We start from the raw sequence: 13,518 nt of genomic DNA, 5'->3' as shown, positions 1-13,518 counted from the left end.
AATGGGATGACCTGCGAGACTTCTTTTCCTTGGTCGGATTACTGTTTCAAAACTTCTGATGTCAGAGTTTGCTCAGATCGTGTCAGTAAAATTATTCTTGTAGGAATGGAATCCTTTATCCCACACTCCACTTTAAAATCTTGTCCTTTTTCTAAACCTTGGTTTTCCAATAAATGTGCTAAGGTTGTTGAAGAGAAGAATGTTGCATATCGTAATTGGCTTGTTTCTAATTCTTCAGTTTCATTTTCTCCCTACAGCAAAGCTCACAACAATTGTAAAGCAGTTATTAATCAGTCCAAACTAGAGTTTGAACAGGATAAGAGTAGAAAACTTGCTTCTTGCCCTAATGGTAGCCGAGCATTCAGTTCTCTTGCCAAAGCTATTGGCCGCAACTTTTGCCCATCTCTGTTCCCACCTCTGTCCAAACCAGATAGCTCTGTTGTCACTTCAGCCAAGGATAAAGCTGACCTGCGAGCATCCCATTTTTCTTCCAGCTCATGTATTAATGATCTTGGTAAAACACCTCCCACCATTCCCAACACGCTCCATTCAATGCCTCCTCTGGTCTTCCGTCAAAAGGATGTCGGAAGGCTTTTGACGAATCTTGATGCTAAGAAAGCTCCAGGTCCCGATGGTATTTCTCCACTTGTTCTCAAAACCTGTGCTCCTGAACTTACACCTATTCTTTGCCATCTTTTCTCACTTTCTTATTCCAAAGGTGTTTTTCCTTCTGCTTGGTAATTTGCTCATATCCAGCCAGTTCCTAAAAAGGGTGACAAATCCGTCCCATCCAGTTATCGTCCCATTGCAATTACTTCTACTCTTTCTAAAGTAATGGAGAAATCAATTAACTACCAACTCTTAAACTACCTAGAAACCTTCTGTCTGATCAACGATCACCAGTATGGATTCTGTCAGTGTTGATCCACTGGTGATATTCTGGCTTATGTTACCCATTTATGGACTAATTCAATGGAAAGGTTCGGTGAAACACAAGTAGTTGCTCTTGACATCTCAAAGGCTTTCGATCTTGTTCGGCATAAAGGTCTTCTAAACAAGCTTCCATCTTATGGTTTGCCAACTGTTTTTAGTAATTGGTTATCCAGTTTTCTCTCTGATCGCTCACTGAGGATGATGGTAGATGGCTCTCTGTCTTCTAACTTCTCCACTAATGCCGGTGTCCCCCAAGGTTCAGTTCTTTCCCTCACTCTTTTCCTCTTGTATATTAATGATCTTCTTCCATTGACTGGAAATCCTATCCATAGTTTTGCCAATGATAGCACATTGCATTCCACTTTCCATTTGAGAAACCTTGTCCTGCTCAATCAGCTTCAACTTCTCGAAAACCTGCTACCAATTCCTTAAATGCCGATCTTCAGGTAATTCTCCAGTGGGGCAAAGACAACTTAGTTGATTTCAACCCTTCTAAAACTCAGTCTTGTCTTATATCTCGCAAAAGGGATTCTTCTGCTCCTATGCTTATCTTTAGTGACACTCTAGGCAAAATGATATCTCTTTTGGGGATTACCCTGACTTCTAATCTCTCTTGGCACAAGCACATTACAAATATTGCTTCCTCTGCATCTAAAAAACTTGGTTTTCTCTTTCGCTCTCGGCGTTACTTTTCTTCCAAACAGCTGCTCACTCTGTATAAATCACAAATCCGCCCTGCCATGGAATATTGTTCCCACATCTGGGGTGGTGCCCCCAAAACCTCTCTCAGGCTTCTTGATTCCATTCAGAAGAGGGCAGTTAGGTTAATTAATGATTCATCTCTAACAGAGTCTCTCCACTCGCTTTCTCATAGACGTACTGTTTCTGCTGCATGTCTCTTCTACAGATACTTCCATGGGCACTGTTCTTCTGAATTGGCTTCTATAATTCCTGCTCTGTCTTTCAAAACAGTCCGAACACGTGCCGCCTACAGCCAACATCCATTTACTGTCCAACTTCAAACTCACAGAACCAACTTTTCATCTTCCTCATTTATTCATTCAACTGCCGTTTTCTGGAACAACCTTCCTTCATACGTATTTCCTGAAAATTACAATCTACAGAAGTTCAAGTCCAATGTCAACAAATATCTTCTTTCGTCTTCTCAACCTAACCTCCAACCCAAGCACGGTACTAAGTACTATAGGTTCTAATACCTCTCGTGTTTGGGGTTCACATAAAAAAAAAAAAAAAAAAAAAAAAAAAAAACACTAGTGAGTAATATAAATCTGTATAAATGATCTGATCTGATTATCAGTAGTGATTCTTCATGCATCAAGAATCTGCAGATAAAGGAACCAATAGGTGGCAGTGATCACAGTGTGCTGAAGTGGGATTTACTTAAAGAGGTAACTACCATCAAGGGTAAAGGGAAGGGTTTTTGCTTTCGTAAAGGTGACTACGTTGGTCTGAGACAGTATTTAAATTCTATATGGTGGGACCAACTGATGATATTACCAACAGCAAATTCAAAATGGGAAGCATTCAAAGAATTAATCTTGGAAGCTACTAGGTTTTTCATACAAACAAAGAAATATTGTTCAAGATTTAGGCCTAAGTGGATGTCAGATGAACTAATTAGACATGTGACAGAAGAAAAATGCATCGGATGCACAAAAATTATCAGGAGACACAGATGCCTGTGGTACATATAATATAGTCTGTAATCAAGTCACAAAGGAGGTGAGGCAAGCAAAGGCAGATTAAGAGAAATCACTGGCAAAGGATACAAAAAAAATTAACTTCTTTACTTAATGTAAACTCGAGAAGGAAAGGGGATGAATCATATTGGTCCACTTGATATTAATGGTTCGATTGTTATTGCTACTTGAGCAGATAATTCTGCTCAGATAGCTGACAAACTAAATGAGTATTCTGCATCTACATTCACACATGAGGAATTCTATAGGGAATTGGAGGCCAGAAGTTTATCAAACACTAACAGGGAGTTAAATGATTTTGTAATAACTAAGAGCAAACTGAAGGAGATATTGTTGAAGTTAAACATAAGAAAGGCACCTGGGATGGATGAGATCTATTCAGTTATATTAAAGGAGGCAGCAAAGGAAATAAGAAGGCCCTTAGCCATGATTACCAGGGCATTCTTGTACTCAGGGGTAGTCCCCACAAACTGGAAATGTGCAACTGTATCCCCCAATTCACAAAGGGAGATCGAAAGGTGGCACAAATAATTACAGACCTGAATGAATGATGTTGTTTAACTTCTGTTCTGCAAAAATAATGCAGTCACTGGTTAAAGAAGCATTGCAGGATCATCTAGACAAGACTGTAGTTATAGTTCAAACAGCATGGATTTGTTAAGGGAAAGTCTTGCCTGACCAGTCTTTTATATCCAGTCTTGTCTTACTGGATACAAAAAATTATTTTGATATCATATACTTGGATTTTAGGAAAGCTTATAATACTGTTGCACATGAGACTACTGTACAAGTTGGAGCAGTATGGCACTAAGGGAAAGTTGCTGCTATGGATAAAGGAATGACTAAGTGGGAGAAAGCAGAGTGGTAAACAATGGACACTGCTATTTGTGGACTAATATTATTAGTGGTGTCCTTGATACTGATGAAGGTATATCAGGCTTAATGTTCAAGTTTGCAGATGTAGGGTCGCAAAATTGGTAGGGTTGTTAATGACAGTAAGGATTAAATGCTACTGCAACAGGATCTGGAAAGGTTGAGCAGATAGGCTGAGAGGTGGCAACTGAAGTTTAACTTCAACAAATGCAAAGTGCTGCATATGAGTAGCAGCAACCCCAGAGTACATACTAACTGTGTGGTACTACACTCAGAGTAGTGGAGAATGAAAAAGACCTGGGGGTAATTGCGCAGTCAGTTATGAAGTTTTCTTCTGAGCAGTGCAGATAGGCCACAAGAGTAGCTCATAGAGGTCTTGTCAATAAAATATATGAATTTTGCTAGCAGGGATAAGGAGTTGATTATCAACCTGTATAAGGTAATCATCAGGCCACACCTTGAGTACTCCATACAGGTTTGGAGGATCATTTTAAGAAATGATGTAGAGCTGCTGGAACAAGTGCAGAGAAGAGCAACAAAATTAGTGAGTGGAACAAAAGGTTGCTGTTACCAAGAAAGGCTTAAGTTCTGCAAATTGCAGCATTTGGAGACTAGACACCTGTCAGGTGATCTGATGAGGTGTATAAGGCCTTGAATGGTTTGAGCAAGCTCAATGCTTATGGAATTCTTCCTCTTGCTCAAATTCCACACTTGAGGGGACAAATTCAAATTGAGGAAAGACAGTTGTAGAACAGATGTGCAGAAGTTTGCCTTTAGCCAGTGGGTGGTTGATTTCTGGAACAAATTACCATTTGTCATTGTGGAAATTGACAGCTTAAATAAGTTCAAGGCTGAACTAGACAAACTTTTGGAGTGGATGGATGGGTGAAACGGGAGAGATTTTTTTTTTTTTTTTGGCTGATAAGCTAGCTTTCTTGTATCATATGCCTCTACTAATGCTAATACTAAATTCTAAATGGGAACATTCAAGGAAATAATCGTGGAAGCTACTAGACTTGGATTATACTTGGATTTCAGGAAAGTTTTTGATACTGTTGCACATGGAAGACTAAGATACAAATTGGAGCAGTATGGCATTAAGGGCAAGTTGCTACAATGAATACAAGGATGGTTGAGTGGGAAAAAGCAGAGTGTGGTAATCAATGGACACTGCTCTTCATTGACTAATGCTATTAGTGGGATCCCAGGGGCTCAATATTCTGCCCATTGCTGTTTTGTATATTTAGCAATGATACTGATGAAAGTATATCAGGCTTAGTGTCAAAGTTTGCAAATGACAGAAAAGTTGGCAGGGTTGGTAATGACAGTATGCTACTACAACAGGATCTAGGAAAAGTTGGGCAGACGGGCTGAGAATTGGCAACTGAGAATTGGCAGTAACTCCAGAGAAATGTACCAACTGTGTGGTACTAAAATCAGGGTAGTGGAAAATGAAAAGGACCTGGGAGTAATTGTGCAGTCAGATATGAAGTTTTCTGAGCAGTCCAGATAGGTTGCCAGAGCAGGTCGTGGGTTCTTGTCAATGATATATATGAATTTTGCTAGCAGAGATAAGGAGGTGATTATGCCTTTGCATAAGGCAATGGTCAGGACACATCTTGAATATTGCATACAGGTATGGAGGCCTCATTTTAAGAAAGATGTAGAGTTGCTAGAACAAGTACAGAGAAGGGCAACAAGACTGGTGAGGGGAATAAAGAGGTGCTCTTACCAAGAAAGGCTTCTTCTTCCAGTCACAGAGCTCCCTGAGGAGCTGTTGTGGCAACCAACAAATTCCTCCAAATGTATCGATTGTGTGCTATACAAGCAGCATCGCAAAGTGTCATGCCCAGAAGTTCACTGATCCCATCCTTCCACCTAGTTGCAGGTCTTCCTCTGCACCTCTTTCCCTCGGTTTTTCCTTCCATTATATTCTTCAACAGAAAGTTTTCCCTTCTTACTATATGACCAAAAAACTTGAGTTTTCTTTTGCTGATGTTATGATTTTTTTTTTTTTTTTTTTTTTTTTTTTTGATTTGGTAGTTGTTGGCGCATTGGCTTCTATGGCCATATTGCACCTCCCAAGGTTTTTGCAGTACTTTGATCCAAGCCCGAGGCAGGAATCGAACCCGCGACCTTTGGGTTGCCGGGTAGGTACTTTACCCACTCGGCTAGCCCGGTCGGCCCTGATGTTATGAAAAATAATTCTAGGTCTGCCAATTTTATTCAATACCCACTCATTTGTTCTTCGATCCAAGTAAGAAATACACAGTATTCTCCTGTAACACCACATTTCAAATACCTCAATTTTCTTCCTGTCAAATCTTTTCAGATTCCATCCTTCACATCCATAAGTGGCAACTGAAAAAATTAATGAATCAATGATTCTCAGTTTCGTCTTTAGGGGCAGATCATGATATCTCCATAATTTTATCAGATCAGCGACCAATGTTTTAGCAACTGCCAGTCGTCTCTTTACATCGTTTGAGCAGTCACTATTTTTATTTATTCTTGGCCCTGAGTAATCACATTCATCAACTGCTTTGATATCTTGCCCATTAACCTTCACTTTACTGGAATCGAGATTATCAACCAATCACCATAATTTTAGTTTTACATACATTCAGAAACAATCCTTTTTTCTTCCTTGCTTCACATACTCTCCTCAGAGTTTCTTTAAGATGATCCTTAGAATTACAAATTAGGACCGTATCATCTGCATAACAAAGGTTGTTTATCTTCAGTTCTCCAAATTTGATGCCAGTCTCTAAATCTTCAAAAGCTTCACGCACAATATCTTCGGCATAAAGATTAAAAAGGTGTGGTGACAAAATACAGCCCTGCCTGACACCATTACCTATTGTGAAAATGTTTGTTTCCCATGTTCAATTCTCACAGTTCCTTCGTGTTTCTGGTACAGTAGCTTAATCAGCTGAATCATGTGAATTGGGAAACCCGTAATAGTCATCATTTCCCATAGTTTCTCATGTTGAATACAATCAACTGCTTTTGCATAATCTATAAAACACAAAATGACTGGAACATTGAATTCTTTGCATTTTTCAATAATCAGTCATAGGCTTAAGATCTGATCTCAGGTTCCTGTACCCCTTCTGAAGCCTGCTTGCTCCTCTGGCATTTCTTCAAGTTTTCTTGAGATTCTGTTTAATATGATTTTAAGAAGAATCTTGCTAGCGTGAGAAATCAGGAATTAGAAAATAGTTCTGTAATTTGAGCAAATTTTCAGATCTCCTTTATTTGGTAAGGGATCATCAGCTACTCCACATTTAAGCTTCTCAAGCTGAAGCTTAAAAAGATCATGAATAAGGTTTTGGATGCAGACGATTGGATGCAGAAAATATTCCAAACGATTATATGCTTGAAACAGGCAATCATTTTCAAGCTCTATTAGAACTACATGACAATATGCTGCCAGAGGATATGTGGGAAAATACAAAAAGCATTATTAAGGATTCAGCAGATAGACACATTAGAGAAAGGTCAAAGATCAGGAAGCCTTGGATTACAGAAGACACTTTTAAACTTATTGAACAGAGAAGAACTGCAAAAGCCCAGGTTGTACAAGGAAACAAAGAGTATCAGGAACTAAGCAAAGTCATCAAGCGCTGTTCAAGTTCTGTAAATTGCAGAGTCGGAGATCAGGTAACTGCGAGGTGGTCAGATTGAAGCATATAAGATCTTGAGTGGTTTGCACAAGTTCAATGCTAATGGGATTCTTCGTCTTGCTCAGATTACAAATCTGAGGGGGCATAAACTCAAATTGAGGAAAGACAGTTGTAGAATAGATGAGCAAAAATTTACCTTTAGCGAGCAGGTAGCCGATTGTTTAAACAAACTTCCATCTGTTGGAAGTTGATAGCTTAAGTAAATTCAAGGAAGAACTGGACAAACTTTTGGAGTGAATGGATGAATGAAATGGGAATTGCTGATGCTGTATAAGCTTGCTTTTTTGCAACTTATGCCTCTGCTAATGTTAATCTGAATAAGCCACACACTAAAATAACTAGCTTTTTCAGTAAGTTTCCCAGATGCTTTTACCATCTTTCGCTAGCCACAAACTAGAGATAAAAATATCACTTTGTGCACCTAATATGAATTCAGACCATAAGATGCAGGAAAGTTTTACTTGATTTCAGAAAGTACAATTTCTTTAAATTGTGTTTTAATATAGATTAATTCACCTAAAATATTGCAAAAGGCTCTCTACAATATATTAAGTTGCAAAAGTTTATAAATATTATTCGCTGTTGTTTTTTTAATCAGTGCATACTACATTTAAACAAGCATATATACTAATTAATCAATCAATTATAAATATACTTACTTGTCATTATGCTAACAAAAGAGTTAAACTTCACTCCACTTTTATTTCCCTGCTGAAGTAAGAGCACATTTATTATGTGTAAAACAGCCATGTCCCTTTCCTGTAGGCAACATGTTATAAATATATCTGCCAACCTTCCCCAGTAATCGTGATAAATGTAGTATTGAACCTCACAGGCTAACTGATAATAATTTACATCCACTGGTAAACCAGAACAAGCATATTTACAATTAAGACGATCCTGACATTTTTTGAGATGAGGAGTTAAACTGGTATCATCCTTTGATAATGCTATTACTTCCTCTATAGTTTTAGTATCTATTTTTGCAAAATACTTCTCTTCAATGGTGTTCAAAATAACAAGAATCTCTGATATTAAGTGCACATTTTTAGCTTCCTGTACACATTTGTTCAAATATTCTTCAGCTATAATAAAATGGCCCAAATCAAAGCAATACTGAAGTACTTGAAATACAGAAGTCCAAAGTGGTTCAGGATAATAAAACTTTCTAAATACATTTGATATTACTCTGGCTGTCAGCTGTACCCTGCTAATGATGCAATAGTTAATTAATTTCCAGAGAGCATCTCTGACTGCAGAGTTATTAATACGACATGTAAGAATAACATCTCCAAGAAAGTCACTGTCTGGCATTTCCATATTTCTTACAGCCTCAATTAATTTTACAACATGGTCAAACTTATTTAAATTAACAGCATATTTTAAAATAAGAATTACTGCATGTTTCCATAACCTCAAATCATTAGATTTCATAACTTCTCCTAATTCAGTACATGCATCATCTATCTTTCCTGCTTCAGTAAAGTTTTGAATCTTTTTTAGCAAGCAGTTTTCTGTTTTCTGCAAATAAAAAACATAGGACTTAGGGCATACGTGTGTGTGTGTGTCAATACATTATATACTATTAACACACTAGAATATATGGAGTTGAAGTTAATTTTTTTTTTTACTTTAAAGTTCATTAATTCTAGAGAGGTAATGATAGCTGAATGCATGTTAAAAGGTAAACGCGAATAATATTCATGACACATATACATACCAAAATTATGGGAGTGAATTTTCATCTCAACACCTGACATATATCACAAGAAAAAGAGTAAAAATTACTGCCCTAGATACAGACTGCATTAAACATATACAAACAAACTTATAATAGTATTAACTCAACATTTATCACTGCACATTTTAAAATACCGTATCTTTGAATTAATAAATCTTAAAAAAATATTTTATTACCAAATTAAAGAGATTATTTTATAAATTTATAAAATAATATATCTTTTTATAAAAGGTATCATTTTATTTTATTTATAAAATAAAATAAAATGAAATTAATTTAAAAAAGCAATAATAATAACTCCTTTTGCTAGAACATTACTTTATAAAAGTCCTTGGTAGGCAATATGTTCTGCGTAGACTTTACTTGATGGAAGTCAGAGTATTTATTTGCTGTTAGTTAATTTTAATCAAAACTGACATTTATTGAAGCTGCTCTAGAAAATGTAACTTCAGCATATTGCCTTTTCTAGAAAAGGCAATTTGCATTGTTAAAAACTGAGGTTACTCTAGAGCAGGCCTTCTTAAACTATGGGTCGCGACCCCATTTGGGGTCGCGTAGCAAAATTCTGGGGTCGCGAGAGATTTTAATGTCAAATATTTAAATACACGATTTTATAACATCTAGATGTGTATTTGTGCAGAGTCACACTCACACACCTGCACACAAACAAAGGGAGGAATGCGCGCGCACACGTGCAGCGAGACTATGATTCAATAACACTGACTGTAATGTGAACTAGTGTAGTATTGACGCTCTTCTAGTGTAGTCAATTGTCAGTGTTCCACCGTAACGAGATTTTAGTTTTTTTTATTTATTCGGTAATTAATAAATCAATTATTATATGCAATATGTTATTTTTATATATTTATTGTATTTTAGGATCAAAATAATTTTTGGCCATGGATAAATGGCTGAACTTAAATAAGAATAGCAATGACGCAGATAATAATGCTACAAACTCTTCTCAGGCAGGACAAAATATTGAAAAACGGGCATCTTATGTGCGAAAAAGAAAATATGATGAGTCTTTTCTTCAATTTGGCTTTACATTTCAAAATTGTAAGGGTAATGAACAACCTCTTTGTTTGATCTGCAATGAATTATTGGCTCCGGAGAGTATGAAACCATCAAAATTAAAAAGACATCTTGAATCAAAGCATGTTTCGTATGTCAATAAACCAAAAGAATATTTTGAAAGACTGTATAAATCTTTAAATAAAGAAAAAAAATCCTTTGAAAAATTTATAACCGTTAGTGAAAAATGTTTACTAGCGTCATATGAAGTTTCATACTGTATTGCTAAAAATAAAAAGCCGTTCACCATTGGAGAAGATCTTGTATTACCTGCTGCTATTAAAATGGTAGAAATACTACATGGAAGTAAATATGGCGATGATATTCGAAAAATTCCTTTGTCGAACGACACTGTCTCGAATAGAATTTCTGATATTAACAAGGACCAATTAGTGCAACTTATTACAAGAATTAAAGAAAGCCCAAAATTTTCAATTCAGTTGGACGAAACAACTGATATTACTAAATTGGCTCAGTTGTTAGTATATGTCAGGTACGTTTATAGAGAAAGCGTGGAGGAAGAATTGTTATTTTGTCGTCCTATGGAAGACCATACTACAGGGAAAGACATATATTGTAAAGTTGACGAATTTTTAAAAACTGAAGGTTTAGAATGGAAAAATTGCTGTGGAATATGCACAGATGGTGCAAGAGCGATGACCGGCAAAAATTTTGGTTTTAAATCATTTTTTCAAGCTGCTCATTATGATCATATAACTTTTACTCACTGCCTTATTCACCGAGAGGCCCTTGCAGCAAAAAAATTAGCACCAGAATTGAACAATGTGCTTCAGGATGCTGTTAAGATTATAAATTTTATTAAGAGCCATGCCCTTAACAGCCGCTTATTTTCAAATCTCTGTAAGGATACGGATTCCAACTACACAACTTTATTATTACATGCAGAAGTAAGATGGTTGTCAAGAGGTCAAAGTTTAAGAAGATTATTGCTATTAAAGGACGAGATCGAAATATTTTTAACCGAACGAAAATGTGAACTTGCTGCTTTTTTTCAAAATGACTTATGGCTATCCAAGCTGTGTTATTTGTCAGATATTTTTGCGAAATTAAACGATCTCAACTTGTCTCTCCAAGGAAAAAATTGCGATATATTTACTTCGAATGATAAAATTGAAAGTTTTATCAAAAAGATCAACATTTGGAAAAGTAGGGTAGAAAAAAATTCGTTCGAAATGTTTTCCAGTGTCGACAATTTTATAATCGAGAAAATTCGTTCGAAAATGTTTTCCAGTGTCGACAATTTTATAATCGAGAAAATTCATTGTAAAACTTTTATTGCAAAAATTATTGTAGATCACTTAAACGCGCCAGAAACACAGTTCCGTACATATTTTATATTAAATATTGATTTCCAAAAAATAGTTTAGATTCAAAAGCCGTTTTGGATTGGCTTAAGTGAGATTGATCACCTGCCACTTAAAGCTCAAGAGGAATTTGCTGAGCTTTCGAGTGACTCAAACTTAAAAATTTCAAAAAAAGTCCTTGACTGAATTCTGGATCGGAACTAGAACTGAATTTCCCACAATCGCTGATATGGCGTTAAATGTACTTCTGCCATTCAACACCACATATTTATGTGAAGTTACTTTCTCAGCTTTAACACATTAAATCCCAGTATCGTTCAGCACTAAAAAATGTTGAAGAGGTCTTACGTCCAGCAGTGTCAAACATTCCACAAAGATTTAATTTGTTATGCAATAAAAAACAGGCACATCCATCTCATTAAATTTTTTACTTTAATTTTAATACTTACCACTCAACGACTGCGTTCGAATATATTCGAGCGAATTAAGACGGTCAGAATCCCCTTTTATTTATGTTATTGCAAAAAATGCAATTTTGATGAAAAATAGGGCATATAATTTTTGTAACTATAATAAATACAATTTTACAATTTTTTTGTACATTTTTAATTTTAGATTTTTGTATGTTTCAAAACGAATTCTAAAACTATATATTTTCATATGTATATGTATATTGTTACCTAATAAATAAATCATCAAAAAATATTAATTTATCTTTCTTTTATATTTATATGGGGTCGCCAAGAAACTCGCAATCATAAATGGGGTCGTGAATGAAAAAAGTTTAAGAAGCCCTGCTCTAGAATAACCTCTGTTTTTAACAATGAGTAAATTCTAAGTTCATAAATATAGTCACACTGAACTTTGTTGACCATTAATGGAGCACTGGGTTTGACAAACATTAACTAAGTCAAATGAATGACCCTGTAAGATTTGATAACTGCCATTGAAAATAAATGAACTTAGCACCCTTGCAGAAGCCCAATAGATAGCAGTTATTCGCTTGCTTGCTTGCTTGCTCGCCGCCCTCCTCCTCCTCCTTCTTCTCTCTCTCTCTCTCTCTCTCTCTACCTGGATTCAATTCCTATCAATGGTCAAAGTTAAGAGATACTTTCCATTGCGAGAAAGAGCTTAGCTTTTATGAACTTCTTTTACTCTGTGACTAAGTTACATGATCTTGTGCAAAAGAAATTCATGATCCCCCACACATGTGGATTTTTTGCTCAGCAGCAGAATAATACACACAACCACACTTTGGGGGGGGGGGTTGACAATAAGCACAATTATGGTCTGAGCACAGAGGTTCTCTACACCTACAAATATATCAACTGTGGAAAAACTACTTTTATCTATATCCAATTCACTAGACACAGCCACAATCATCATATCATGCATCTGCATACCAAGAGTGTCATACAAGGATATTTGGTAATATCCAGAGCCATTCCAGTGCTTTTAGCCACTTTCTATAAGCTATTTAAATTGCAGCCTTTAAAAACAGAGATGTTATTTTTTTAAATAAAATAAAATTTTAGTATTAAGCAAATAAGTAATGGGAAAAAAAAAACTGTAATTTACAAGAATCTTGTCAATTAACAATAATCTTGTCAATTAACAATAATCATTAACATGAATCAAGTCTGCCACACATTGGTAATCATGTTCATAATGGCCACTTCCAGCTCTTAAAGGTCATGGAGACTATGTAAAAAGTGGTTTTCATTCCTCCACAGAGAAAAAAACTCCAGGAGAACATGTTGTTGTTGTTAAATTTGCTGGTGCATCATGTTTTTGGATATTAACTTGAAATTACAGAAACATATTTCTGTAATTTCATGCATAATTTTACCTAACAATGAATATTATTTCCTGTTTTAGGGAAAATCATTAATTGCTAGATAGAATGGTTAAGTATAGCATAGCTCAGTGGTGAATTTGTGGAGTGCTCTCTCTCTCTCTCTCTCTCTCTCTCTCTCTCTCTCATCGTGATGTATTTCTTTCTGTCATACATGCATCACAATTAGTTGCAATTGCAAAGATTTCAGGCAAAAATGTGGCATACTATTAGATGAGCTTGAGTCACTGAAAAAGTGATTGGATGTCCTGGAGACTAATGAGATTGGGGGCCCAACAGTTGTCCAAGTGTACAGCATCATCAGGTATAA

The 13,518-nt window shown here is 36.0% G+C and overlaps 1 protein-coding gene across 1 annotated transcript in view; it reads right to left on the bottom strand.

Moving 5' to 3' along the window:
- LOC150077886 (uncharacterized) overlaps positions 1 to 13,518 on the bottom strand; it is a 46,713-nt gene that overhangs the window by 21,949 nt on the left and 11,246 nt on the right. Inside the window, exon 2 of the mRNA XM_090384393.1 lies at positions 7,873 to 8,734. Within this exon, the coding sequence (XP_090240519.1) occupies positions 7,873 to 8,734 (862 nt within the window). The remainder of the gene's footprint in view (positions 1 to 7,872; positions 8,735 to 13,518) is intronic.

The sequence above is a fragment of the Mastigoproctus giganteus genome, chromosome 11 (genome assembly GCF_048544385.1).
Source record: "Mastigoproctus giganteus isolate SK-2022 chromosome 11, ASM4854438v1, whole genome shotgun sequence".
Lineage (NCBI taxonomy): Eukaryota > Metazoa > Arthropoda > Arachnida > Uropygi > Thelyphonidae > Mastigoproctus > Mastigoproctus giganteus.
Note: the sequence above shows the minus strand (reverse complement) of the source record. Positions and strands in the feature narration are given on the sequence as shown.